This window comes from Eurypyga helias, unplaced genomic scaffold (genome assembly GCF_000690775.1).
Source record: "Eurypyga helias isolate BGI_N326 unplaced genomic scaffold, ASM69077v1 scaffold32473, whole genome shotgun sequence".
Lineage (NCBI taxonomy): Eukaryota > Metazoa > Chordata > Aves > Eurypygiformes > Eurypygidae > Eurypyga > Eurypyga helias.
The window spans coordinates 18434-44712 of NW_010243613.1; the positions used below are offsets into that span (position 1 = coordinate 18434).

Below are 26279 nucleotides of genomic sequence, written 5' to 3' on the forward strand. Positions count from 1 at the left end.
AGACTAGCCCCATAAATACTAGCAATCATACCACGTGGAAGACACTTACTTCAGTCAGTATGTAACTGTTTCTGAGATTACTGTCCTAGGCAAAGACACAAAGGAACCAAAGAATGGCTATTGTGAAAAATACAGTTAAGACCAAATAATGTTTTAATATAGTATAAATCAACATTTCTCTAATTACGGCAGAAGTAATTTGAAACTGCAGAAACGTTACAGTGAACAGTGAAAATGTTTAGCTATTTCCAGTTATAAGTTGGCCAACAACTCAGAGCAAAATCCCTATCATTTTTACACTTAGGCTACCAGACAAACTTTTCCATAAAATTAACTGCCAGAAAGTCTATTAGGTCCCTAACATCTCTCTCTGGCAGGCAGAACGAATTAAGTTTGCACAGCAGGTTAATCTTGATGTTACATGGAGCTTTTTTTGGTTGGTCTTAAGAGAACCTGGATAAACTATGAACTATTGAAAGCTTGCATTCTCTATGCCTTTGACTTCTATCATAACCCCTAGGGAATGTGGCAGCATCACGTGCATCCAACTTTGCATACATACGCATTATGCGATATAAGCCTTTCTCCTGGAGGAATAGCGCATCTCTGCTGTACAATCTCTGCTTCCCCATGAGAATATTCTCCCGCCTACAAAAATCTGCCTCAAAGCTGAGAAACAGGGGGTCTGTCCTGTGGCAGATGAAGCAGGATTACAAGTTTGACAGAGAAGCATAAAATCCCGGTGTTTAGTTCTTCTTTTTATATACTTTTTTTTTTTTTACTTCTGATGAATGTTGTCAGTTTTACTGCCTTTAATGTTGAGGAAGAATTTATTACTCAATCCTAAATCACATAAAATGGCTTAAACAACATTTCCAAGAGGCAAACACAAGCTTCAACCACTGAACTGCAGTGGTCATTAGAAGAAATCCATGTATTTTGTAATTCTAGATATATTCTTACACTACTCTACCTGTAAAATGGAATTATCCAAATATATCCACAAGACCAGACTATTATGTAGCTTCGTCTAGTGGTCAGTTCATAAATCTTGTTTATTCTGCTATTTACTGTAGTGAATTGTTACATACGAATACTGAAATTCCGTGTTCAAATGCTGTAAACTTGGGAAAGCATTAGAGTTTATACTTCAGCTCTCTAATACAAAAGCCAAGGAAATTAAGCCAAAACATAAAGCACAACATTTGTTACTGATATTAAAAGGACAAGCAGTGAAGTCAGAAGAGAACAGTGTTAGCCTTGCAGTATTCCGATTTGCCCCCTTGTGAATATGCATTAGAATATATTTAGTTACATGGTCAAACATGACTTTCCCACCACAATACTCAGGAAGCAAGACAGATGTTCAGCTTTTAGTTGAGTCTTCAGATATTTGCTATGTATCATCCAAACTTTGTTTTGACCCTGGAATTAGTGTGTGTGTGCTTTAGTGAGACTCATCACTGTACAATAGGTTTGTTTCTACAATACTCCTTTGAGGGAGAGAGCTATTAAAAAGGCATAGCAAAGCATTCACCAGATTTGAAGGCCACTGAAATCAGATGACAATTTAATACACCCCTAAAATATCACAACAAAAATCAAGGCAGCTCTATGATATGGGACGGGAAATTAACAGAGTGAAGTTTTATACTGAGCATCAGAAAGATTTCCTTATGGGTTGAAGTCATTACGGAAGAAGAGGGAAAACCAAACGTAGAAAGTGACAACTAGGCACTACAAAACATTTCAGTTTAAAGCAATCCAACTCTTGAAAAGAGTGCAATTACATAACATAACAGCCATTTCTGATTTCTGACTCAAAATTAAAATAAGGTAATTTGGAGTTAGCAATCTGCTCAGGTGATCTAACTGAAAATAATCACAAGGTTTACATTATCTAAATCAGCTAGTAAAAAATGGTATCACGCACGTGAGGTTTGAAAATGCTTTAAAATCTGTGAACCAGTAACTTTGATTACAAGGTTATTCTGTGAAACTACAGCAATAACTTTCACATGTGGCTGGACACCTTCCACTGCCTAAGATTCTTTATTTGCCTTCTACACTAAAACCCAGAACTTCCTGCATCTTGTTTTGCCTTTCCACTTCCCCATAACTCTGGAATGAGAGAAATGCCCCCCAACTTTTTTTTTCTTTCCCCCTTAAAGCCTGTAAAATTCCATTCAGCTTCGACAAAGACATGAAGCCCCCAAAACTGACTTCACCATTCATTCATTTATACATTGCCAGCAACGATGTGCACTGCCATGGACTGATGAAACATGTAACGAAGCAGATTTTTAACTGAAGTTCAGCGACAAATTATTTTTGAAACACTACTGCATATGCCCTTGTGAATCCAAGTAGCCCAACAAGGCTAACCTCACCAACTCCCTTAAATGCTCAGAGAGAGAGAGAGGGCATGACTGAAGTAACTAATTTCTTTCCCTTTCCCTCTTTTCAGGATGTTAGTCTCTCTGTTGCCAGCTAATGCCGTTTGCTCTAGCATTCAAGCTGTGATTTGCCTCCTTGTGTCTAGTGTTTAGGAATGTGCTCACTGCGACTGCTTCAAGAGAAGCTCCTCAAATCAGCCAGTGCAGCGCTTACTATAAGGGTATCTCAGCAGTTAAAATACCTGGCACTGCGAATCCCTCTGCTGTCGGTATCTGCCTAACCTCATTCATTTTTACAGCTGGAATCAGCTGGAATGCGTCTGTTACTTGTCCTCAGGAGAGCACACAGTGAGGGATTTACAGCACAGTAACTAACCTCAGGTCTCGAGTTTGCTTATTCCCTGGCATACCATTACATCCTTGGGGAAAGATAATGCAGCTGACAAAAAAACCTCACTGCCCCTCAAAATAAATAATATCTGTCCAATTTTGGGGTGTGCTGCCAACTGTGTTTATGTTCCTGGCTTTCTCTCAGCCCATTTCTAAAGCTGTAGACTTTGTTAGAAGAAGGGAAGAGAAAGATTCAGTCAGCTGTCTTCTCAGAAAAAGGTCTGTGCCTGTTTCTCATCACTCTGTAAAGGCATTTTGGCATTACAGCAACTGAATATGCATGCAGCGGCGTTTGGGTAGCAACGTAGGAGCCTCATAAATAAAACATGAAAGTTAAAGCAGAGAAAATTCAATAAAACTTCACGCATGCTTTTCATTTTTCATGCTAAGGATCAGAATATTAAGTACATTTCAATGCCCAATTCTGTATGAAGTATTAGTCACTCATCATTCCCCATATTCCATTAGAATTAGAAACTCCAACCAAAACCCAGCATGCCAGGAACAGTACAAACAGCAAGTCAAGAGTGTAATACCATACCAACATGTAAGTGGAAATTAAGTGTCTCTAATGAAATGCTTATGTTCTAAATAGACAAGACAAAGTAAGTAGAAAGATACCTGTTTTGCCAGCATGGAATTGAAGGTAAACGTGAACCAGAGACTGCTCTTTTTACATACATTCTAGGGCTCAGAGCACTTAAAAGTTACAGAATTAATATGGTACTAGAAAGAATGGTCGTGATATTAATTCTAATGCAGCAGAGTATTTAAATTTTAGGACTGTTTGTTAACTGCTCAGTTACCGGCAGAGTAAACATCAATAAAAATCCTCTTATATAATACATCAGACTGTGAAAAGAAATAGTGTACCTGTATGACATTGCCTACAGCTTTAAAAAGAGAAGCAGTTACTCTTTGGCTTATCGCTGCACGCCAGTGTTTAAACTAAAGAAGTGCAGACCTTTTTGCTCAAAGATTCACTTTGAACAATACACCACTTACGCATTTCTTCAACAACGTCTGGATCACATTCTCTGTATTTGTCTATCTCTGCCTTCAGGTGCTCTTTTTTCTGCTGAAGGGCAGCAAGCTCCTTTGCTAGAGCTGCACGCTCCGCCTGAGGATTCAAAGTATGTTGGGAGATAAAAACCAACAAGAATAAAAATCAGTAAATATTGCACAGAATGTTTTCCAAAACATAGAAAGACATTAATTTAAATGCTGTTTCCACTACTGCTTTCTGTCAGTGACAGAGTTGAACATCTCATGCACACACAAAGCCCTCAGTGACGCTGAAAAACGAGTACAAACTGGAAGGAAAAAAATTAAGGCCAAAATGGATAAACAAACAAACAATCCTCTCCAACCTTTGAACTTGAGACGGTTTGACCAACTCCAAACAGATCTCTTCATTGTTTGGCTGAAAGGTTAAACGGCATTTAGGAATGCTAGGCTTGTAATTAAAGACAGCATCACAGAAAAATCTACTATTCAAGCTTTCACAAATTGGGATGCTGTGTACGAACACACTGTGAATTTATTTGTCACCTGCTTTTACCCACGCCACTTTAAAGCAGTGGTCACAACAGTTACCTATGACATGGTAGCCTTTGCTGGGAAACTACAATATCGGCCTCAAATATTCTATTGATCAGTAAGAATCTGCAGACATCGACTCAACATGAGCTCCCCCACAGCCAACTCAGCACATACTTCGAATTCAGTCTGTAGTTACAGCCAAACTCTGTAACTGGCTGATGTTCAAAGAACCCATGTTAGGGTACCGCGTAGCCTAAAAAAGCCAGATAGCATGAGTTTGTAAACCAACAGGTTTTCAGCCAATGGCAATCCCCACAGCAGCCCTACACTCTGAGGTGGGTGTTGGTCTTTTGGTTTCTTTATGGGTTTTTTGGGGTTTTCCCCAAACTTCTATGTTCCCAGTGCTTTTGCCAACAGTCTGAATTCAGCACATTCTAAAAATGCACATTGGAAATCGAAAGCTTTCAGACGCTGAGGTATGGAGGCCAGCTGCTCAGAGATCAACACTGTGATCTAGATTTCACAGCATTTCTTCCCGATGTATAATCTGGAACTAAAATGTTGGAAACCTCAGCCAGAACAGGATTTCCATGACCAATAGCTTCTTGTGACTAGGGCAGGCCACGTGGTGGAGAAGCCCAAACCTCCAGCCGTCCATTTGGAAACCTGACAATTGTAACTGCCTGAGAAACCTGCCTGTGATTCCCCCATTACAGTCAAACCCAGAGCATTTTTCAATAAAAATTTTGCATTGTAAAAATTGGCACTTTCCTAAAAAATTCAATTCCATCTGAAAGCTTCTGGCTGTCCCTGTTTATGCATGTATTTATTGGAGGCTTAATCCACCTCAGACTGAGCATCTCAAAACAAATCAGCAACTTCGAACACCATATGAATTTTTTCTAATATGCTACTTCATGTGTATGGTAAACATGCAGCCTAAATATTATTTTGCTGTGTAATAGCTTCAGCATGCAAAGAGCACCAAGCTTACATGGCTACTCAGAACAGTAATTTAGAAATCTAGATTAAATAAGATTTAAGAAGGAAAAAAAAAAAAAAAAGAGACCCCCAACGCCTAAGTTGGCAGTTACCAGATTTGGCAGTTCAGCAACCATCGGCAACTTTGGTACATACCTCTGGGTAGTTCGAGTTTTAAGAGATCTTTAAATCTGAAAAAGCCTGGAAGATTACCAGACTTCAGGCAGTCACACATTTTCTCAGCCTTGTAGCAGCCAGTTGTCAATATTTTACTCATTAGTGCATGACCAGCTAAGGAGTAATCTCATATGTGATTTTTCCCTGTCCCTTTCTCACCACCAGTATTTACATTTCTTAATGGATTTCTAACAACTACATTAGTATTTACAAATCCTCCATACCTGTAACCCTATTTCCTGGTAGGAATGACTCCCCCCCAAAGCAACTTACAGTGTCTTCACGTCCAATTTTTGATTTCTTAATGCTTTTTTGTAAAGCCTCTTTTTTCTGACTGCTTTCAGCAAACTGAAAAAGGAAACAAAGAACAAAATCAACCTAATTCAATAACATATATTAAAAATACCTATAAAATGTGTATACATAGAAATACATTTAAGTGAACAGATGAATATAAACTTTTGAGTATATAAATGCACATATAAATTGTGTAATAAAAATAAACACAAAAATAAATACAAAAACTCCCAAACGTACATCTGAGGCTCTGAACAACAGAAAAGAATTACAGGAAGCAACTTACAGTCTAAGAAATTTTCACTCCTGTGGCACATAACTCTGTTGTGTACTGCATGTTCAGCATGGGACCAAAATCCTATTTCATACCATAATCTGGCATCTCTATGCAAAGGACTATAACATGGAGGTTTTGGATTAGATTATTTCCTTTGGTCCTTTTCCAGCTCTTACTCAATGGAAGCAGTGACAAAAGCTGTAGCAGATCCACCTGCTCAGCTGCTGATACCAGTCTTCCCAACGGCTGGTATGCCATTGGCACAGTCCCAATCCCTTTTGCATACTGGTGAATAGAAGCTTCTGTATCTCAAAGGCATGTAAAGCCACTGCCCCCACTTTTTGTGCTGCACTAGCTAAACCTCAGGGTTCCCTTCCCTTCCTTCAAGCTTGAGGCAGAGGAATCTCATAGAAGTCACATCTCAGAGGGCTGTGAAGAGGATGTGAATGCTCCCTGCATTTTCATGTTACTCCAGGAGGAATCACTGCTCAAGAGAGATCTCTCTCCATTAACCTGCCATCTTGAACCAGGCTCTTCCAGCTCAGTTGGAAGTTTTCCAGAGACACTTTAGAAGCTGAGCAGGATGCATGATTCACTCCTCAGGGACAAAATACTGAGCATTAGCCAAAGAGCCTTGAAATATTAAGCAAGATGAATGAGAATGCAAAAAAAAAAAATTCTAATAAAACATAGTTTGGAAACTAGTTACTGCATTTGAAATCAACACAGAAACAAAGAGAAAAAGAAGAACAATAGTATGCTTCGCAAGAACCCACTTTTTGTTTTAGCTTTAAGATGTTCTGAGTAACAGGTAGAAAACTGTGAAGCTGATGAAGGTAGCTGTCGGAGCACAGTTTCATTCTGCCCTCCCCCAAAAACCCGCACATGAAGCCTCCACTTCTACATCCTCTTTCTCACTGAGTGGAAAAGCATTCCTAGACATTTTTTGCAGTCTCTAGCCTTGGTAATTTGACCATGTCATTTATATTCTTGTGCAGCTGAAACACCCAAATCAGGTTCATGCAATGCAGACAGAGCTGTTTTGGAGCTATAATCAATTCCCAATTTATAGTTACACTCATGTTCAGTCTGTATTTCAGAAATACATATTAAATATAAATGCATGATAAATATCAGGCAGAGCTTACTGCCAAGTCTTAGAGATCAGCCAAAACGGTAAATAGAAACCCCATACTGGTGTTCCCTATGGATTAGGACCTAGCCCAAAGGCACCCTACTGGATGTAGAGGTTCCTTTTACAGCTCAATTTGTAAAAATTACTTACTCTTTCAGGATAAGGATGTGTTCATGCATGTGTGAGTATACACACAGACAAGAAGGTCTCCTTTCAAAAAGAATGTTTTGGATTTTCTTCAATTTTCAAAGAAATTACACCAATGGCAAGGCACATATGTTTGAGGAAAAATATGTCCAGCTGCTTACTCCTTGCTTTCAGTGCAAGTAACCACAGAGGCAGTGTGGGTTTCAATATGTGGCTTGGAGTACACCAACATCCTAATTTTGCTGTCTAGTAAAACAGTACTCTTCCTGGGCTTTCCACAAAATTTGTATAACGTTAAGTGTGTGTTAGTCCCCACATTATGCTGCACTAAACAGAAGCGTACAGTTCAGAAGAGGACAAGTACTAAGGTATAGTTCGCAGACCATGAAGCCCAGGGAAGACAAACACCAGAGCACACATCCTTCAGTATCTCTGAACTAAGCATTTTTCCAGACCAACACTCTCATGGGATGCAGAGAAGCCAAGAAGCTCACCTACACCCATATACCCCAAGTGCAAAGAATAAGGCAACGCTTTCTGCAACAGGAGGCCATAAAGGTGTGTCACGCGCTCTGTTTTTTCATATTCACGATGTTCTTTAGGAACGTTTCTGCATTCTCTAAGATGGAAGCACAGAAGGAGCTCTCAGGAAGTCGCAATAAAATCATAAAAGCTGTTTTCCAGCTTGGAAGCATGTTTCAGAGTACAGCATTATATTTATTATCTTCTTCATCCTCTATATTCCACAGCATTTAATTATGAGAGACACAGTAATGACAAACACTGAGAACTACAGAAATTTGTTAGATTCTGACCTACACAGCACACAAGGTTGCCACGCCATGGGGTTAGAAGATTAGATCTTCCTCTGCCTAAAAGCAATGATCATTTTTATAGAATTTTATTCCACATTTTTGCTTTCTTCTGTCACAGATTTTAATTTCTTGGGGGTTTTTGTTTGTCCTTTTTAATTCTGTCTTCACAATCAGAATTCACAAAATAGACTGAAAACACAGCTCTTTGTGTGTTATTTAGAAGTCACAGTGAGTATTCCCATGACAACAAATAAAAGATGAGGGTAAGGAAAGGACTAGCAGAAGGAGGAGAGATATTGAAAAAAACAAACATAGAACAAGGATGCAAAGGGTGAGGAACAGATGGTCTGCGCAAGGAATCTATGACGATGGGAGAAGCAGGAAGGCTTGGATAAAGAGGTGGGAACACAGCTGAAAATAACTGTACATGAAAGAAGACAGCAAGGATAAAGGAGTCAGAGGAAGAAGAAACACAGATGACATAATACTTAGCTGAGAGGTAAGAGCAAATGGCAGCTGACAGGTTATAGGGCTTAAAAGAAAAAAAAAAAAGCAGAATTTTCAAGTGTTGTGTATGTATGACAGCAGAGGATCACAATCACATCAGGCCAAACACAGTGATTGACTTTCCCACTCACCAGCTGGAGAAAAGCCTGATTGCAAAGAAGCACAGTAGCAGATGGAAGATTTCAATCCTTGGAGCAATCCTGGGACATATTTCAAGGGAATTGGCAAATAATTTCTCAAGGAACATTAACCACCCTGAGACAAATCTGACTCAGGCCTGTAGCAGAGAGATGGATCTGGAGAAAAAGCTGCTTACTGTTTCCCCTGTGTGTTTCTTGAGAGATGTCTGGTCAACACAAGCACAATCTTCTGTCACAAGTGTAAGTGGCCATGTATGGAAAACAAGTACAGAAAGAGGTATTCTACTGTACTAGAAACTTTCACATCTCGGCACATGATTAAGCAAGATTTAAGAAAGATGGAAAAATGTCATGTAGAAAGGAGAGGAGACTAAACAATTAGAAGTTAAACAGTGAAAAAAAAAACCCAAAACATCCACAAGAGCATTTGCAAAACATGGTGGGACCCTACAAGACGACAGATTAATGAAGTAACTAACCAGCATCTATAAAACAAGAGACTTGGGATACAGTTCCTTTAATTTTCCAGACCATCTCGGTCAATTAACTGACCACTGGCCTAACTGACACTAATTCAATCCAAAGTCCCCCAAAGGGATGTTCCTTCTTACTTTGCAAAGGTCCCCCAGTGTTTAGCTATACATTTGTGCAGCGTTTCGTGTGTGCCAAGTGCTATGTGCTGATGATAACCATCAGTTCCACCACAGGCCTTGGGGCCTGGTTTGTATCAAAGGATACAGATCAGATGTATATTATAAATTACCAGTGACTAGGCATGCATCCTTGCTAGGGTTCCACTTTGGCAAGTTGGTGATGTACGTTTGGAAGAGGAACATTTAACCCCAACACACAAAGGCAGCAGGTTTCATTTCTCTTCCTTCTCAAGCCCTGCCTGATGATTCCCTAGCTCTACATGACTGGATTTTTATTCTCCAGCAACAGTTTTTGTAGGTGGTATTCCTTCTGGCTCCTCATTCTTAACCACTCTTAGCCACCAATATCCCACCAAACATGCAGCTTGTCTCCCCAGCACATTAAAATATCTACAAACCTGGTGTAAGCCATGCAAACACAGACCCTAGTATGTACGCTGGACAAGAATCAAACCAAGGTCTCATATGCTGACCACCAAGAGCACTCACAGCTGTTATCCCACTGTCATTATGGTCTTAAAGAGAGATCTTATACACTCCGTTTACTTTCAGCCAAAACAACCAACCAACAATGGTATTAAGAGCTACTGCTGTTGTGAGCACTGCTTACCATGGCACCACGGAAGATTTTAAGACATCCATGTTTTATTTGTTTGTAACTTTGCAGGGTTATTTACTTTGGGTTTGAAGCTCACCATGCTTTGTTTTAGGACAGAGGCTAGGGCTCATTTGTTTCAGCTTAATCAAAAGCAGTTCAAGAGTTTTAGGGTGACATATGCAGTAGATGGGTGTATTTCTTTCCTACGTTAAACCTAACCCACCACTCAAAAACTTAAATGGAGTTGACATAAGGCATAGAGAGAAAAAAAACTTCAAAGCATTCCTCTAGATTTTAAAGATAAAAAAAATTTGAAGCCAGAAAGCAGACTAGTCATATAGAGTAAAAATGCAAAGATTAACAGCCAAAGAACAATCTGAAAATATTGAAAACAGGCCTGTTGTGTCAAAAGACAGGCATAGAACATTAATAGAAGAAACTGCTCTGCAATCTGTTGACTAAACCCAATAAAATTTTAAGAAGGGAGGGAACCATGCACTGATGTGCAGAATTGCTTTCTTAAGTACTACACAAAGTAGGCATACAACTACTTCTTTTACATATACAGGCACAAATCTGTACTTTCTAGAGCCTCCAAACACACAGAAGTAAACTTTTAAGTTAGCTGATGGTGCTAGGAGCGGAGCAGAGTCCTACCGTGAACAGCAGCCCCCTTGCTTCCACTCTGCTCTCGGGATGCCTGCGTACCACTGCTGAAATGCCATTTTTGCATAACACCCAGGTCCCAGGTTCACTTGGACTTTAGTCTGGGATGGGATTCACTTTTAGCGAAGCACAGACAGTAAACACACACTTGTTATGTAAATACAACCAAAAGACCTTTTTCTTTTAACGCTGGTGAAAGAAGGGAGAAGAAACATGCACTGTCTTACCCCAAGTCATTGCAAGTCACAAGGAATCGCGTTTGCTGGCAATTAGAAGGAGCAGGAGAGAAGCAACTGGGAGACTGCAATGGTTCAACAAATACAGGTAAGAACAAGAGCAGAGTTTAACGCAATACAAGAATAAGAATTTTTAACTCTGAAATCGAAGAATGGCCAACAAGATTTTTTCGAGCAAGAGAACACCATAAAATGGATGGGCAACAGACTGTAGAAAAAGAGACAGAGTTAGGGCCCACCATATTTCTGTACTTATACAGGTTTTTTCTTAAATACTGCATTATAGGTATACTGGAGAAGCGCTCAGTACAACAACCCCTTTTTTCTTCATGCATGCCAAAAGTTCTACCATAAAAAATTACTTCATTTTTAATGCAATTTTTGAAAGAATCACTTCTAAAACTTGGGAGAAGGTAGGGAATAAACATAATTTTCCATAGAAAAAGGAGACCCAAAACAAGTTATATTTGCTAGTCAAAATGAAGGGCTGATGTCCTTCACTGATTCTTTTAAGTGAATAACACTTGTTCCAAAATATCATGCTATTACTTCTGCCAGAGTGCTCGTTCTGTCTTTTTAAAGAAGTACTGAAGAGGTAACGAGTGCATATTTTTTAGTTATGGACTGTAATTTATATCAGTGATAAAGTATGAGACACTCAAGCTAAGAAAGTGAGGGTCTTCTCAGGGAACTAACTAAACAAATATCTGACTGTCCCTATAACTGCCCAACAAAGCACTATAAATATTAAAAAAAAAAAAAATTATTCTGAAGTTAGATCTCTGCATTCATAAGCCGTATTTATATGTTTTGCTAGAGTATTGATGGTGGTAATACTGATTTACTTGCCTCTCCCATAAACACAATCCATTTTGTGTTTCAAGATTAAATTCAGGCCTCTAATCCTGATTTATTTAGCATTCTAACACATGAGAGTGAGACTGAAATACCACGTGGTAAATTAGGTGTGGCTCTACTCTCAGGTCACGTTGAGTATGAGATGAACCCTTCTTCCTGCCATTGCTTTTGGATAAAGAAAACAGAACTTGTAGGGTATCCAGAAGAAACAAATGAAGACTTTCCCCTTCACTGGAACCTTCTTGCCTCCACGTACAAACCTGATATTGCTAGCTGTGCTTCTTTTTAGAGATTATCAGTACACAGCAAACCCCTCTACATTAAAAGTAGCTTTAATTCAATTATTTTCCATCTTTTTAGATACGCCGCGACAGTGAAGGTTACTTAGAGAAGATGTCTTGCCATGAGCTTTTGTTTTTGCTTCATTCATTTGCAACACCATTTGGTAAGCACTAGTTACGCAACAGAAAATAACCACTCCAGGCCAATCTCCTTAACAGACAGAAGGTGAAAGAAACAGTTGTGAAGGCTGAATGAAAGAACTGAATTTCTCCAGCTGCTTTCAGAGTTGGCATAATTGGCACGACCTGAGGGACAGATGGCTGCCTGCACGGGTACAAATACCAAGTATGTCCACCAACCTGAACATAAAAAAAAAAAAAAAGCAGCAGCTGAAGCGCCTCATTCTTCAACCCTGTTTCACAAACGCAAGCAGTCTGATAGGAGAAGCTGGAAGAGCCCAAAGGCATTGGCATGACTGACAGAACTATAGAAAATTCTAATACCTGGACCCGAAGGATGCTTGCTGCTGCACATTAGTGCATTTACTAAACCTACGAAGTCCAAGGTGATCGTTAACAGTTCTGTTTGAGGCAGAAAGAACATGGAAAAAATATTGTTGCTTGAAAAGAGAGGGAGAGAAAGAAGGAAAGTTCTAATTTTTCCCAAAAGGGCTTTTAAGGATTGCTATCCTAACCAGCTGGGCTGTACACTGACAGTGCCTTCAGGGACTAAGCACAGACAGTCCCCATTTAAAACACAGCATTAATCTGACATTCCCTGAACTCAAGTCCTGCCTAAAGACTACAAAAAAAACCCAGATCAAACTTTTATTCCACAGACTTTAAAAAAAAGCCAAAATTCTACACCGAGATATTATCAGTAAAATAAAAAGCCTCAGTAAAAGACATCTGTCCAACTTCAGAGTTTTGACAGCACCCTTACATATTCACTCTTTACGCCAATTTCATCGTTTTTGAGTAACGCTCAGACAGATAACCAAGCAATGTCAAATTCCTGATACAGAGAATAGGCTTTGATGGAAGTACCATGTGTTCAACAATAACAAGCTGTTTGACTATGACGAGAAAGACCTTTCATCTAAAGTCACCCTGCTTCAAGCTAACTTCACACATTTTGGTTTTATACTCTGCTGTGTTACTGCTTTTATTTCATTCCTTTTCAGAAGAGGGAAGTGCTATGAAGTGATTCTTACATAATTGCATACTAGTATTTTTATTTCTGCAGACATACTAGTTTGCTGAAATAAAATACGCTGTATTTATTGAATGAAAGATTTTAAGGTGAAAGTCAAAGTTCAAATTAAACAAGATTACAACTCAGCTTTTCCATCAAGTCCAGCTTTGAAAGCAGTATTGCCTCCACCTTATCCCCAGTCAGGAGGGTCCTGGCCTTACAGCAGAGGCAAACTTAGAGGTTTACCGGACAGCAGCACAGAACATCTAAGCCTTTAAACGCTCTCAGGATGCCGGGTTTCTGCCGATATGCCAAACTGCCACTCACACCGGCCATGCCTCGTGTGGGGCACGGGGAGATGTGCAGGGCTGCATCTGCCCCAGATCTGACGGGGCTTCTGGAAAGAGCGCCCCATGTCTATTCCCAATTTCTTTGCATTTCAGATCAACAGTGTCACTGCAATTCTTTCCAGGAATGGAGCCAGCAGCCAGGATGCAAGCCTCTTCAAAAGGGAGAGGTAAACTGTGGGATGGCATTACATAAAAATTCAGTTTCACAGAGAACACTTAGAAAAAGCTAGTAGTTTTTCCTGCATTATATCAGAATGAATATATAATATACACTACTGGGGCACAGTAACAATACATCCCTTTCAATGTAGTAGGATTCTTCCTTCAAAACTCCTTTATAATCTTTACAGTTACTACAGAGACGGCTTTTTAAAACAAAAAAAAATGGCTCTTAAATCATGCCAATTTTAGCTTATGCTGAACAAGAAGGCAGGAAAGGAAAACCTACACTTCACAGTTGCCATCAGTCTAGTTACTTATTAACAGCTAGTAAAAGGAGAAGCATGAAATTCAACTAATGAACACCAAATTATGAGGTTGCTTAATTCTAACAGAAGCACTGTATTTTTAGAAGTCTGCCATGACAGCAGTAACTAAGCATACCCTCCAGGGCTTTGCAGCATGCCATTAAACATAATTCCAGAAGGCTCTAATAAGTTACAGCATCAGAAGAGTATTCTCTGCTCGACATTTTAGGACTTACTAAATTGAGAATCATTTCAAGACACCAACATTTTTTAAATGCAAGATGCAAAGAGGCAACAAGAACCCCGGACTGCTTCAAATAACACTTTATTAGCATCCTCCAGGAGACCGATCCAAGCTCTACAGGATCAACAGACAAATAAGCATAGATAGCCTCAACATATTTTCCATGTTTAAATGATGCAGATTCGCAACCACTTGCTTTCAGGACACTTCTTACTGCTACAACTCCCACTGGATGTTATGAAATCAGCTAGTCATACCATACCAGCTTCAGAGCTGGCCATTTCTTTATGTGCCTAGTCCTTTATTTCAAAGAAAATCTACACATCTGTGAAAGGCCACAGGCTCAAAATAGGGAGGGGGCACTAATTGCCTCTGCTGGGAGAGCCACTGCTGCATAAGGGCAGGGGGGGCGGGGAGGGAGGCAGGCCAGAAGGGAATGGAATCACGCAGCAGACTGAGGCTGCAGATTACCAAATTAGCCAGGCCAATCCAAGGAAAAATTAGTAAGTAAAGCAGAAAGCTAATGAGATGCGTTCAAATATGAAGGAGAAAGGGAGACCCGGTCTGGATATGGGAAGACTGCTGTAATTGCTTAGACAACACATTGGGATCATGCCTATATATTACAGCGGGCATTAGAAAAGAGAACCCTTCGGCAACTAGACTTACTTTTCCTGGCAAGAGACAATTCATTACTACTTCTGCCACATAATAAAACGAAATTCTAAGCATACGTATCAGAGTAAAATGTCTAAATAAATAATTCCTAACAAAAGTCACGTGCATTATTTGCAAAACTACAGGTACTCTGGTTTTAAAGAATAATTCTTTAACAATGTTATCTATTCCCTAACATTCATACAATTCATAGTAAAAAGAGAGTCCCCAGCTTTTCTAAAAGGTATTTCAGCAAACCTTAAAATCATGGTAAACCTCAAGACACTATGCATGCAAGTCCTTTATGTTCAATATAAGAAAAAAGTATTTTTAAAAACATGCTGAATAATGAATTACCAGAGCTATTCAACTGATCACAGTGTGAAAGTCTTGCACCAAAAAATAAACTATTCTATCAAAAGCATTAGGCCATGGATTCCAAAGGTGTGGCACACGTACCTGTAGGGGTATCCCATCAGTGCCATGAGAAGAAAAAGCAGCGAGAGCCTGCATTCAAAGCCATGGACAGAGGCTGAACACTGAAACAGAGATGAGGTGTGCAAGGAGCTCTGGTAAAGGCTGATACACCCATCTATGGAGGACACTGCTACCAAGCAATGCAAAAAGCTTGCTTCACAGTACTAGGTCCCACAGGCACTCCCTGGCTGATTCAAAACACTAGCTAGGGAACACATCTTCTCTGGCATCTTCAGCATTGTCATCCAAATCCAAACACCACCAGGCCTGTTGGCTCACTGAACATTTGAACATTTGCAAGTCATCTCCATGGACTTGCAAAAGCATTGAGTACTGTAAGCCAGCCACCTCTGAGCAATTGTACCTACTTGCAGTCCAGAATCAATCTCCAAACTGTGTGGAAATACACTGACAATGGAGCGAGTCAATTGGATCAAGGGGGAGGCTGCTCAGGCGGAGACAAAGTGGTCAGCCGAAGTTTCTCGTGCTTCAGCCAGTGGTCTCAGTGTCTATTCAGCAAGGTGCCATGCACTCACAGGATTTGAGGAGCAAAAATGTTTCTGTCTAAAAGGATAGAAATAAACCAAGCTACATCTTGAAAGAACTTTCTGATGGTTAAAACTCAAATTTTTCTGCGTGCATACAGAACAAATAAGGTGTTCTCTCCTTTTAGTTATGTTGTCAAACAACTCCAGGCGGCTTCAAGCCAGATTACTCACCAATATGATTTTTTTCCATTAACTATTTTCAAACAATGTGCATTCCTAACAAAAGCATTTCCTAATATAGCATTCCCTGAGTCTTTCTTTTTTTAAAAAAATATAATAAATCCTTTCTCTTTTCATATTTCAATTCTCGTAAGTCCAAACAACTTGGTACAAGTCACACTGTTTTGACAAGTTCATTCCTGGGGTTTGGGGTTTTTTTTGTTTTTGTTATGTTTGGGTTTTTTTTTTTAAAACTAGCCACAAAAAGGAGAGTTAGGAGGTACTGACTTTTCAATTCTTTCCCTGGCTCAATACATGAGTCATGGGAAGCGAAAATCCCTCCTCTTACCAGCCCTAGGGCAGGGATTTAAGGAATGAAACATCAACTAATCCCTTCCATCTTAACTATCACTGCCCCAATGCAATGCTTAGTGGGAGCAAAAAAAATTGCCAGAAACTCTTCCCAAGCTTCTGCTGCTCACATGTGTCTTGAAGCGAGCACAGGAAACAGCACAGAAAGCCCATCCTGTATCCTGCTCTACAAATATTCTGTTTAAGCTTTGTTGCAGTACAAGGTGATACCATCCTGCTCTCAGCCTCAGAAAGAACAGCAGCTATAATACTGTTTGCTGTTAAACTTTCCCTTGGGAAGCCTAAGACTACAAAAGAATAACCCACAAGAAAGCAACACCACAAGAAATTAGGTAAGTGCGACAATTAACAATAAAATGGTGAACTGAACCGTCACAACACCAGACTGGGGGAAGGACATAGACTAGTTGTTTCCCCAGGCTACTGAATTACAGTGCTCGCAGTACTGCCAATAATTACACTAATGACTGCAAGATCGTTGAAGAACTTGGTACTTCAGGTCCTCATCTGTTAAAAATATTAGATTATGCTGTGGCAATCCTCTGTGACCTTACGGTTCGAGCGCATACCTGCTCTCATACTGACCGCCAGACACCCTTCCATGTCACCAGGAACCAGTGAAACTGCTTCTGCCCCCACTAAGCCCCACAGTGTCGGTACTAAACCTGCACTGTGCAACTTCAGCCGACACCCCCCTGGTCATGCTGGCTATGGCAGACAGTGTGCTGGAGAGATGGGACACTCCTTATGGCAGAGGAGAGTTGGGTTTGCAGACTCGTCAACCCTTGGGTGACAAAGGCCTCGCTGTCACTAGTTACTTTAATTAATACTCAATTCAAGCCACTATAAAGCAAAATGCAAACAAGCATTAATTCACCTTATCTAAACCAGACAGCACAGTTGCAAGTGTTTTATCGAAGATGTAGATGAAAAAATAAAAGAAAATCTAAGCTGAATCTGTTTATACTACGGTTACATCAGTAAGGTTTCTCTTCCTCACTCACTGATACACCATTTCCTCCCCGATAAAGCTGTTGTCAAGGTTTTGGTTGCACATGGGCCTTCCCTTCTTCAGCAGCTGAGGTGTCCTTCGTGTTCACATCCCTCCCGCAGCAACGCATACATCAGGGCGACACGAACCTCAAACACGCAAGGGGCTAACAGTATGAAATGTACCAGCAGCTCTGGCCCCAGATCAGCCTGACTGTGATTATCATGCTGGAGGTGCTCATCTCCAGTCTCCGCAGTTTACGCACATCATGAAATCAGCAAAAGGCAGCAGAAGCATCAGCAAACAATGATCTTTCTGCTTACACTGCACAGGTCAAATTCTTTGTTAGTTTAATAAAAACCCTAAGCTTCCAGTATTGTTATGCCAAAAGTAAACACCTCATTTTGTCAAAATGTAATTGATCATAGGTCAGGCAGAGATTCAGAACCTGACTGCCATGAAAATATTGATAAAGAATAAAACGGCATCCTTTCACCTTTTCTTATGAAAGGAAAAGAAAGAACCCCACCACCCTCTCTGTAAGTAAACCTTCCACATTTCTCTCAACAATGGTGAAGTTCCCTGAAAATACTTCTCCACTTAAGAAGCGTTGTTAGATCAACACTCCTCAATCCACATCCTTGCTCTCGTTTCACCACCTCATGGCTATTCTGATGCAGCTATAAACCCATCTAACCAAAATGCAACTTCCAATGTCTTTTACTTTTTCAGCTGCATAAGCATAACCAAGAGGTGAAGAACAGGCCTCTGGCAGAAGGCATAAACCTTTAAGAGCAGCCTGCCACTGTTAAACAAATCAATACAAAATCCACAGGGACCTACTTAGCAATTCTTACTCTGTGAGTTATCAGAGAAAAAAAAAATGCAGCAGATGCTTCACAAACTAAATATATTTGCTTCCCTTGCTTTTCAGAAAAGCAGGAAAAAATCCAAACAGTAACCCCGGGTTAAAGAGCAGCACCAAGGTCCGAGTCAGATCAGCACAAGATTTGCCAGATCACAGAATCAGTTCGGGGGTTAATGCCCCTCCCCAGACACCTGCTCCCACAGAAGCAAGCTGAAGGATGGGGGTGGGAAGCTAGGTCAAAAGAAGCTTCATTTCAAGCATTGTTTTTAACTGCCATCTCTGCACAAGGGCATCCCACTGATGATGTAATCAGTGCTTCCTCAAAAAAATCCAGGGTATACACAACCACTGTGAGGTGTAACTTTAACCATCTAGACAAAACTGTCTTGTTCTTCATTATGAATACTGAGTCAGACTTCTTTGACAGTGAGCCTCCCAGGTGGGGTGTGGCTTGATAACCACTGAAAAAAATCTGAAACAAAAATTTTGAGAACAGTTCCTAAACCAGCCTCCCCACGATGCCAAGCGGTGTAAGATGCAGAGAGCTACGGGCAACTGAGCTAAAACATGACAAAGTACCAACATATGCAGGCAAAAGGTCCTGTAGCAGGCCCAACTTCCCAAACGTAAGCCTCAGTGCCATGCATTAATAGCAGGACTGGCATCATGGAGAAGCTTGTTCTGTTCTTCCACGTTATTTTCAAATGTCTCAGTTCAGCGTTTGGGCTCGCTCCCTTTTCTTCCCAAGTTACACATGCCCTCAGCAAACAAGGATATCACCTCCTGGTAAAAAACTTTAATTGCAATATGAACAGAACTGGTAGATTTTTACTTCTGCTGTAAGGAAGGTGGCTTGATTCTGGTTGTTAATTGCTGAAGAAAGAGACCAGCTCGTGTAGTTAACAAGTGATCTGGACAAGACAGAAAGAAAACACGTCTCTCAGCATGCCACAAGCTGTATACGGGAATGATCAAAGACTGGCAACGTGCAACAGAGATGGTACAAGAGCTTACTTTCTTCCTCTGCTTTGCATGTTCTGACAAGAAGTTTTGTGGTACTCGGTGACTGGATTTAGAAACTCTTCAGAAAATCTGTATGTGTTCACATCAAGAAGAACAAACACTAAAATAGCTAATTTGAACTCAGAATCTGTTACCATCTTGTGAAAATGTGCAGAGCGCTATCCATTGAAAACGCCACCTTTCCACTGTGTCAACAGAGAAGCTATTTTCAGCTTGTGAAAAATGTTTTTCCCTGAAATGCTGAAACATTTCCATTCTCATCAGAAAAGCAAGGTAATGAATGTAAGTATTTTTAAGACCTCATAACATGGTCTAAAGAGAGCTCTTGTATCAGTAAGCCCATATGGTAGGAGCAGGACTTGGTCTGCAAATAAAGGTCTGGTAAAAAACCTATTTATTTCAGCTGGAACAGTTTTATATTGCAAAACTGTTTATATCAGCATAGTTTACTTCCTAGACAGAAAAAACCCATAAAACAGCATTACGATACAATAACTGCATGCCTATCATAATTCCATAATAACAGATGGTTATAAGCTTAATAATGTAACAGTATGTTTAAAGCAGTACAGCATATGTTTGTAGATAACCCCTGGATACTTATGATGGAGCACATCGGGCAGAATCTGCAAGACATTCCAAGGAAGATATTCATCAGGGTATGCCAGAGACCTGCTTGATCAATTAGCTTTAAAATTCACGATGGGACTGGGCCCAAGGGCAAAGACAACAAATACCAAGTCTTTCATTCAACTACTTGGCTTTAATATACAGCATGAGCAAAAATAGAAAGTATCCAGGAGCAAATTATTAGTATTCAATAAGACAGTGGTACTGGGGTGTTTGGTGAACAAAGCGGGGGTTTTGCCATATATCTGTTCAACTGCCCAGTGGCATTTATGTTCTGGTGGACTAAGTAGCCTGGTCTAAAACTTGCGTGACTACATTAATAAGTTGAGTAACTTTCCCAGGAAACTCAGTTCCAAGTCAGTGCAGAGTTAAACTGATCTGCTGTTTCAGACAGATGAAACTTCACTGGAGTAGGAAACAGTGCATTGTTACTACAAGTCAATAAAAACGTATTTAAGCCTAGTCATGCCAGCCTCTAAAGCCCATGCCTGAAAATGGTACAAGTGTATCCAGCTAAATCGAGGAAGTTGAGTTCTGAAAACAAAGGCAGTAAAGGAGCAGACAAATCACCAGTGCGACAACACAATATTAACCAAGTCTCAGAACACACAAGGTACAGTTTACATCTGTGATACTAATAGGTCATCTGAGATGCTGAGAAAGCTACTCAAAACACAGAACAAGTCAGAGGCAGAACCTGAAATTAGAGTCAATAATTCTGATGACCCACACAGCACCAAAAGAGCGATCTCAAGCGGCACTTTCTAATTCACCCAAAGCACCTGTCTGACAGGCGATCAATGCACAGTTCCAGTTAACAATGGGAGGGACTGAAGTACCTCCTCCGTACTGCCACAGACCCTCAAACGTATCACTGGCTCATAAAAATGACGTGAATTAGGGAATGAGAAAGGAAGTGAAAGTTCTAGCAAGTCTTACTCTTGATGTTGAAAGCTGCAGCAGATGCATCAGGTGTGTGACAGAGTACCAGTGCTCTCCTCCCCCTGACAGCTCTGCACCAGCAAACTTGCAAATTACCTTTGGATTGCTGCCTAGAGCGCCCCAGCCAGTAATGAACACGTTCAGGGCAAAGGGAAACGATCTTATGTTGATTAAAACAGAACAGCAGCCTGATCTCCTTCATTTCAGTCATGACTGAGATTTACAAGCAATGACAGCATAGCAAGGGATACCTGACAGGCTGGATGGGGCTTTGAGCAACCTGGTCAGGTGGAAGGTGGGTTGGAACTGGATGACCTTTAAGGTCCCCTCCAACCCAAACTGTTCTGTGATCCTACAACAAGATTACCTCTCAGCTGGTCACACTACACTCTATGCATCAAGGAGCAATTTCAGCTGCATTGATCAGGCTATTTAACCTGCTTTGGTGAAAAGCCTTCAGATTTCCAAACTGCTTTTTCAATTCATGTTGGGGGAAAAGAAGTGTGTCTTTATACATTAACTTGGAGTTTTAAAGAAGGAGCTAAGGTTGGCAAGGCTGTATGTACATAAGAGGGCAGCAATGCCACCGGAGCTATGCCTGAAGAAAATACTGTCTGTAAAAGTGTTCAGATGCTACCAATCATTTTTGCATAATTCAAAGGATTCTTTGATGAATGGCCACAATGCTGAACGAGCACGGGAAAAGTTGGCAGTGTTGCGGTGCAATCAGACCATAAAGTTAAATTTATTGATCTTGTTATCATGTACTCCAGTTGCAAATAAACTGATGAATAGATGCTTTTCTGCTTCAATTAAAAGAAGCAAGACAGTTCCTAAAAAGCAGGCAAGAACCAGATCGACAGAACAGCAGTGTTGCAACAGAAGATGCCTTGCTCTTCTGCAGAAAGATGATGACCAATTTGCTCTTCCCTCCTAACAGGAGCGCAATATGGGATTACACAAGTGCTCACAAATGAAGCTAGTGACAAAAGCAGACAGGAAAGCACAGTGGCCGTAAGTAGAAACCATTGCCACGTTTACTCGGGATATCCATTTCAGCCCTTTCATGGCTTTTAGATCTTTACCACATGGTAGCCTACATTAGATGGAAGACACCAAAGCTGCCTAAATGATAAACGATGTTTTAAATGATGTTTTTCATCACGAATAACATGCTTTCAGCAGCAAGGAGACAAGAAGCCTTCTCAAGCTGCAACAAGAACAACCTCCAAAACTTTTCTGAAGAGACAGCAAGATAATGAGAAAGAATATCATACCAGGCATGCCAGATGATTCCTACAGTAAAATCCATTTGTGAGTGGATTCTACACTCACACATACGTACGCACACATGAGAGAGCACAGTATGAAAAAGAATGATAAAAGAGTAGAAGGAAAAAGCAATTCCATTCAGGTGAACAAGTACTTTCCTTAAAATATACTTACCTGAGACTTCAATTCTTCCAATTTACGCTTCCTGGCATGAAGAGCTTTACTTGGAAAAGCCCAGAAATAATTGGAAGTTCCAATTCTATCAGTGTCCACCATGCCATCATCAACTAAGCTTTGCAGAATCTCTTTCACTGACATCGAGGCTAATAAAACCAAAAACACCAAATTAGAACTGCACGGCATCTAAACTGTGGAGAATTATGCATACTGTAAGCCATCATCTACAATCACCTGTATGAGTATTTCACTATAACGTCAGCCTGATGCTTCACTTGAAGGAATGAATCCCTTCAAAATCAGCAGTTTATATGTACAGGCTGCTACTCCATACACTCTGCTACCAGATGTTCGTAAAACACCGCTCACAAGTGTCATAAAACATACGTGCATGTTACTGTACAACGCCAGAACAAACTCATGAGAGGGTACTTGAGAAGCTGTCTTGCAGTCTTAATTCTAACATGGATTAACTTATAATTTCTTGATTAGGAGTGCAATTACATTTCCTTTTGTAATGCTTATCAAAGCATTAAACAGCAGCAGAGGCACTAGAGCCATCTGTCTACAGACTCAGGAGGGGCAGATTTTACTTTTGATTATATTCAGTTCCAAGACAGAGTCATCTGCAGTCAGAAGGATCCAAAACCCTTCTGAACATAATTACTCACTTTCTAGCAAATGCACGGTGTAATTCAACATTTTAAAGATGATACCTGTTCAGCAAAGCAGTTATTACTATCCTCAAGTGTTGCAGATGTCTTCAAGGCCAGGCTGGATGAGGCTTCGAGCAGCCTGGTCTAGTGGAAGGTGTCCCTGCCCATGGCAGGGGGGTTGGAACTGGATGGTCTTTAAGGTCCCTTCCAACCCAAACCATTCTATGATTCTATATAAAGACTTTTGAGCTAATTAATGGGTTTCAGTGTCTGACTTCAGTATTAAGAAGGAGATCCCAGATCAGGAACATCCAAGCTTTTGGAAGCTATAGGCTGAATACAAGCATGGGGACATTTCCATAGGATTGACATTTTTCTTTTCAGAGAAACTGGGGCTTGGGTTGTGAGGCTAAATGCCTTCATATTCAGAGGCAGGATGAATTTGGACTATTCAAAGGTGTTAATGCTTTTAGTACGCTACACTAAATTTTTAAACATGAATTCCCGCTGCTTGTACTTACTGTTTTGCATCCTCTCCCTGCAAATTACAATTAAACACAGGCATTGGCAAAGCAATCAAGACAGCATCCCATCTCTTCAGAAGCCTATGACTGCCTCTGTTAGCTGCTGATGTAACCGAAAAACGCTGCTTTGTGATGTTCACATACGTCCGCAGTTCCTTCAACAAGGTCACTGACTCCCGTGGCGCCACAAAGATCTGCTAGTCAGGGACAGTGGCACCTACACAAACATTATGCTTCGTCCCCCGTTTGTCAATGAACACAGAAGGAAGCAGAACAAGGAATATACAAAAAAAACCCGCAAAAGCATAAGATAAATCCTGTTGGACCTAATCCTAAACCAATGGATCTCACCAGGAAGGCTTTCACTGAAAAGACAAACCCCTTCCATTTACAGCCGTCCAGCCACTTTTTTGGGGGGGAAAAGCTCAACAGAACATTGACTGTGTGCATCCGGACTAGCATTTTAAGATATCTGTGACATTAGAGACGGACATTTGAATCCTCTGCTCGCTACGCATAACAATTTCACAGACTGAAACTCACTGCAAGTCAGACATCTCAGAGCCCAGAAAAAACCCATCCCATGTTTTGGTTGTTAACTTGGAGTTGACAGACTCACAGAATTTCACAGAGTGGAAGGGGTTGGAAGGGACCTCTAGAGATCACCTAGTCCAGCCCCCCAGCCCGAGCAGGATCACCTAGAGTATGTCACACCCAAACAAGTCCAGGCAGCTTGGAAAGTCTCCAGGGAAGGAGACTCCACCACCTCCCCAGGCAGCCTGTTCCAGTGCTCAGAGAGTTAGCTGTGACATTTTAATAATCCCCCATTTTGACCCTAACACCTGACATAAGTGACAAACATCAGCAAACTGGGGTAGGAGCATGCCGTTGGAATCGCTTTTAACGCCACAGTCTCCCTTTCCAGCTACTTTTTCCATTATTACTACAGACACAAACCTAAAATTGTAGCCAGGAACATTTACACTGTATGATCTGTCCCAAAAGTGATTAATGGCTTGAGAGAAATAAATTTTGTAAACACTTACTAATCCCTTTTTCCTTCGGAGCAATCTTCTCTATATCCTTCAACTGGAACACATCTTTCTGTGCAAAACATAACAGACACTTTAGCTCCAAATGACAGCATCATCTAAGCCTGAGTGGTTTTTTACACTAAATCAACAACAACAAAAGCAAGTAGGAAATACATTGTGTGGTTATGTTTTGCTAGGGAAATAGGCTGCATATCCCAACAGAATTAGGACATTCTGAGAATTGAAAAAAAAAGGACTACTATTGTAACAAGCCCCATTCTTTTCCTTGGTACTCTATAGTCACTGCATTTTACCTGAAGTTAGACTGTAAGCCCCTCAGGGCAGAGCCCAGGCTGGACTGTCAGCACGAGATGCACCATGTTGCTCCAGCACACAAGCGTCACAGTAATATTTTTAATAGGTGAAACGTTGCGAATCACATACATCACCAACACAGCTGTGCCTTTGCTTTTGGATCTCAAGGTTTCTTCTCCCCAGTGACCTTTTCCAGGTCTAATCTCATCTTTTCTAATGCTTAGATTTCTTCCTCCTCCCATAAACAGCAGTGAGATACTTCCCAGTCTCTTGTTATCCCCCTGTGGCAAGGCACTCAGAACGAGATCCGAATAGGGAGCACATGAGCATTTAACACCACCGGCACAGCTTCGTGCCTTGGCTCCACCTGGGGATGAGCCACCCGATCACAAGCTACTTGAATCAAGCTTGGTCCCTGTAATTTATACACTGATGCCACAGGGCACAAGCAAAACGCATAGCGGGATATAGAGCTCATCCACAGTTCAGCTCCTTTTAGGACCTGTTGTCCCACCCACATCAATGCAGTACAACTATGAGTTACTTACTGTTTCAAAAAAGATCTCCATCATGCGAACTCTCTTCTCCTCAAAACTCAGACCTTTTTTCTTCGACTGGAACAGGAAAAAAAAAAAACAAAACAACATATTCAGCCATTTGAGTAATTATCATCTGTTCAGAATCCAAATCCACTTACCTCTAAGCTATATTTGTCATCCTTTAAAATACCTTACCACTAACCCCAGACTTTCAGACAAACTACTTCTTCCTAAAGAACCTTTACACCAAGCTAACCCGCTCACCATCTATTGAACTGATGGCTCTGTTCTCTACGCTTGGAGTCGACCTTTCACCCAGCCTAATTCAGCTCAGGCCTCAACGTTTCCTGGCATAGCCAAACAGTCCCTTGTTTTACCTTACTAGATTAAAAATGCGCATTTACGCCAAAACTCACCCAGTTCAATAGTCCTTGAAGAGATAAGAAATATGTTTTGGTTTTGTTGAGGGTTTTTTTGTTTAGAATTGTTTTTTATCCTGTAATATAGAGACACTAGTGTGAGACTTAGGCCATTCAGGGTTTTTTTAAGGAGATAAAGTGCATTTTGAGGAACTATGTTTTTCTTTAAACTTCCTACCCAACTTTATAATTTCAAGGTCACATTTTATTTCTTTTATCTGCAGTTGTGTGACCAAGCACAAAATAGCACAGACTGAAATAGAAGCAAAAGGCAGAAATGACTATTCACGAGCTGTTACCTGTTATACAAAGCTGAGCATTATT

The 26279-nt window shown here is 40.6% G+C and overlaps 1 protein-coding gene across 2 annotated transcripts in view; it reads right to left on the reverse strand.

Annotated features, from left to right (window-relative positions):
* Window positions 1-25606, reverse strand: part of MND1 (meiotic nuclear divisions 1 homolog (S. cerevisiae)) — a 38221-nt gene extending 12615 nt beyond the window's left edge. The window contains exons 1-5 of one of the 2 annotated variants that reach the window (XM_010149499.1): window positions 25546-25606; window positions 24695-24752; window positions 22466-22614; window positions 5760-5834; window positions 3792-3906 (exon numbers count right to left, since the gene is read on the reverse strand). In XM_010149499.1, the coding sequence (XP_010147801.1) occupies window positions 3792-3906; window positions 5760-5834; window positions 22466-22614; window positions 24695-24752; window positions 25546-25569 (421 nt within the window). In that variant the 5' untranslated portion in view covers window positions 25570-25606. Of the gene's footprint in view, window positions 1-3791; window positions 3907-5759; window positions 5835-22465; window positions 22615-24694; window positions 24774-25545 lie in introns of both variants that reach the window. The other variant, XM_010149498.1, reaches the window with a different exon arrangement.
* Window positions 25607-26279: the final 673 nt, after the last annotated feature.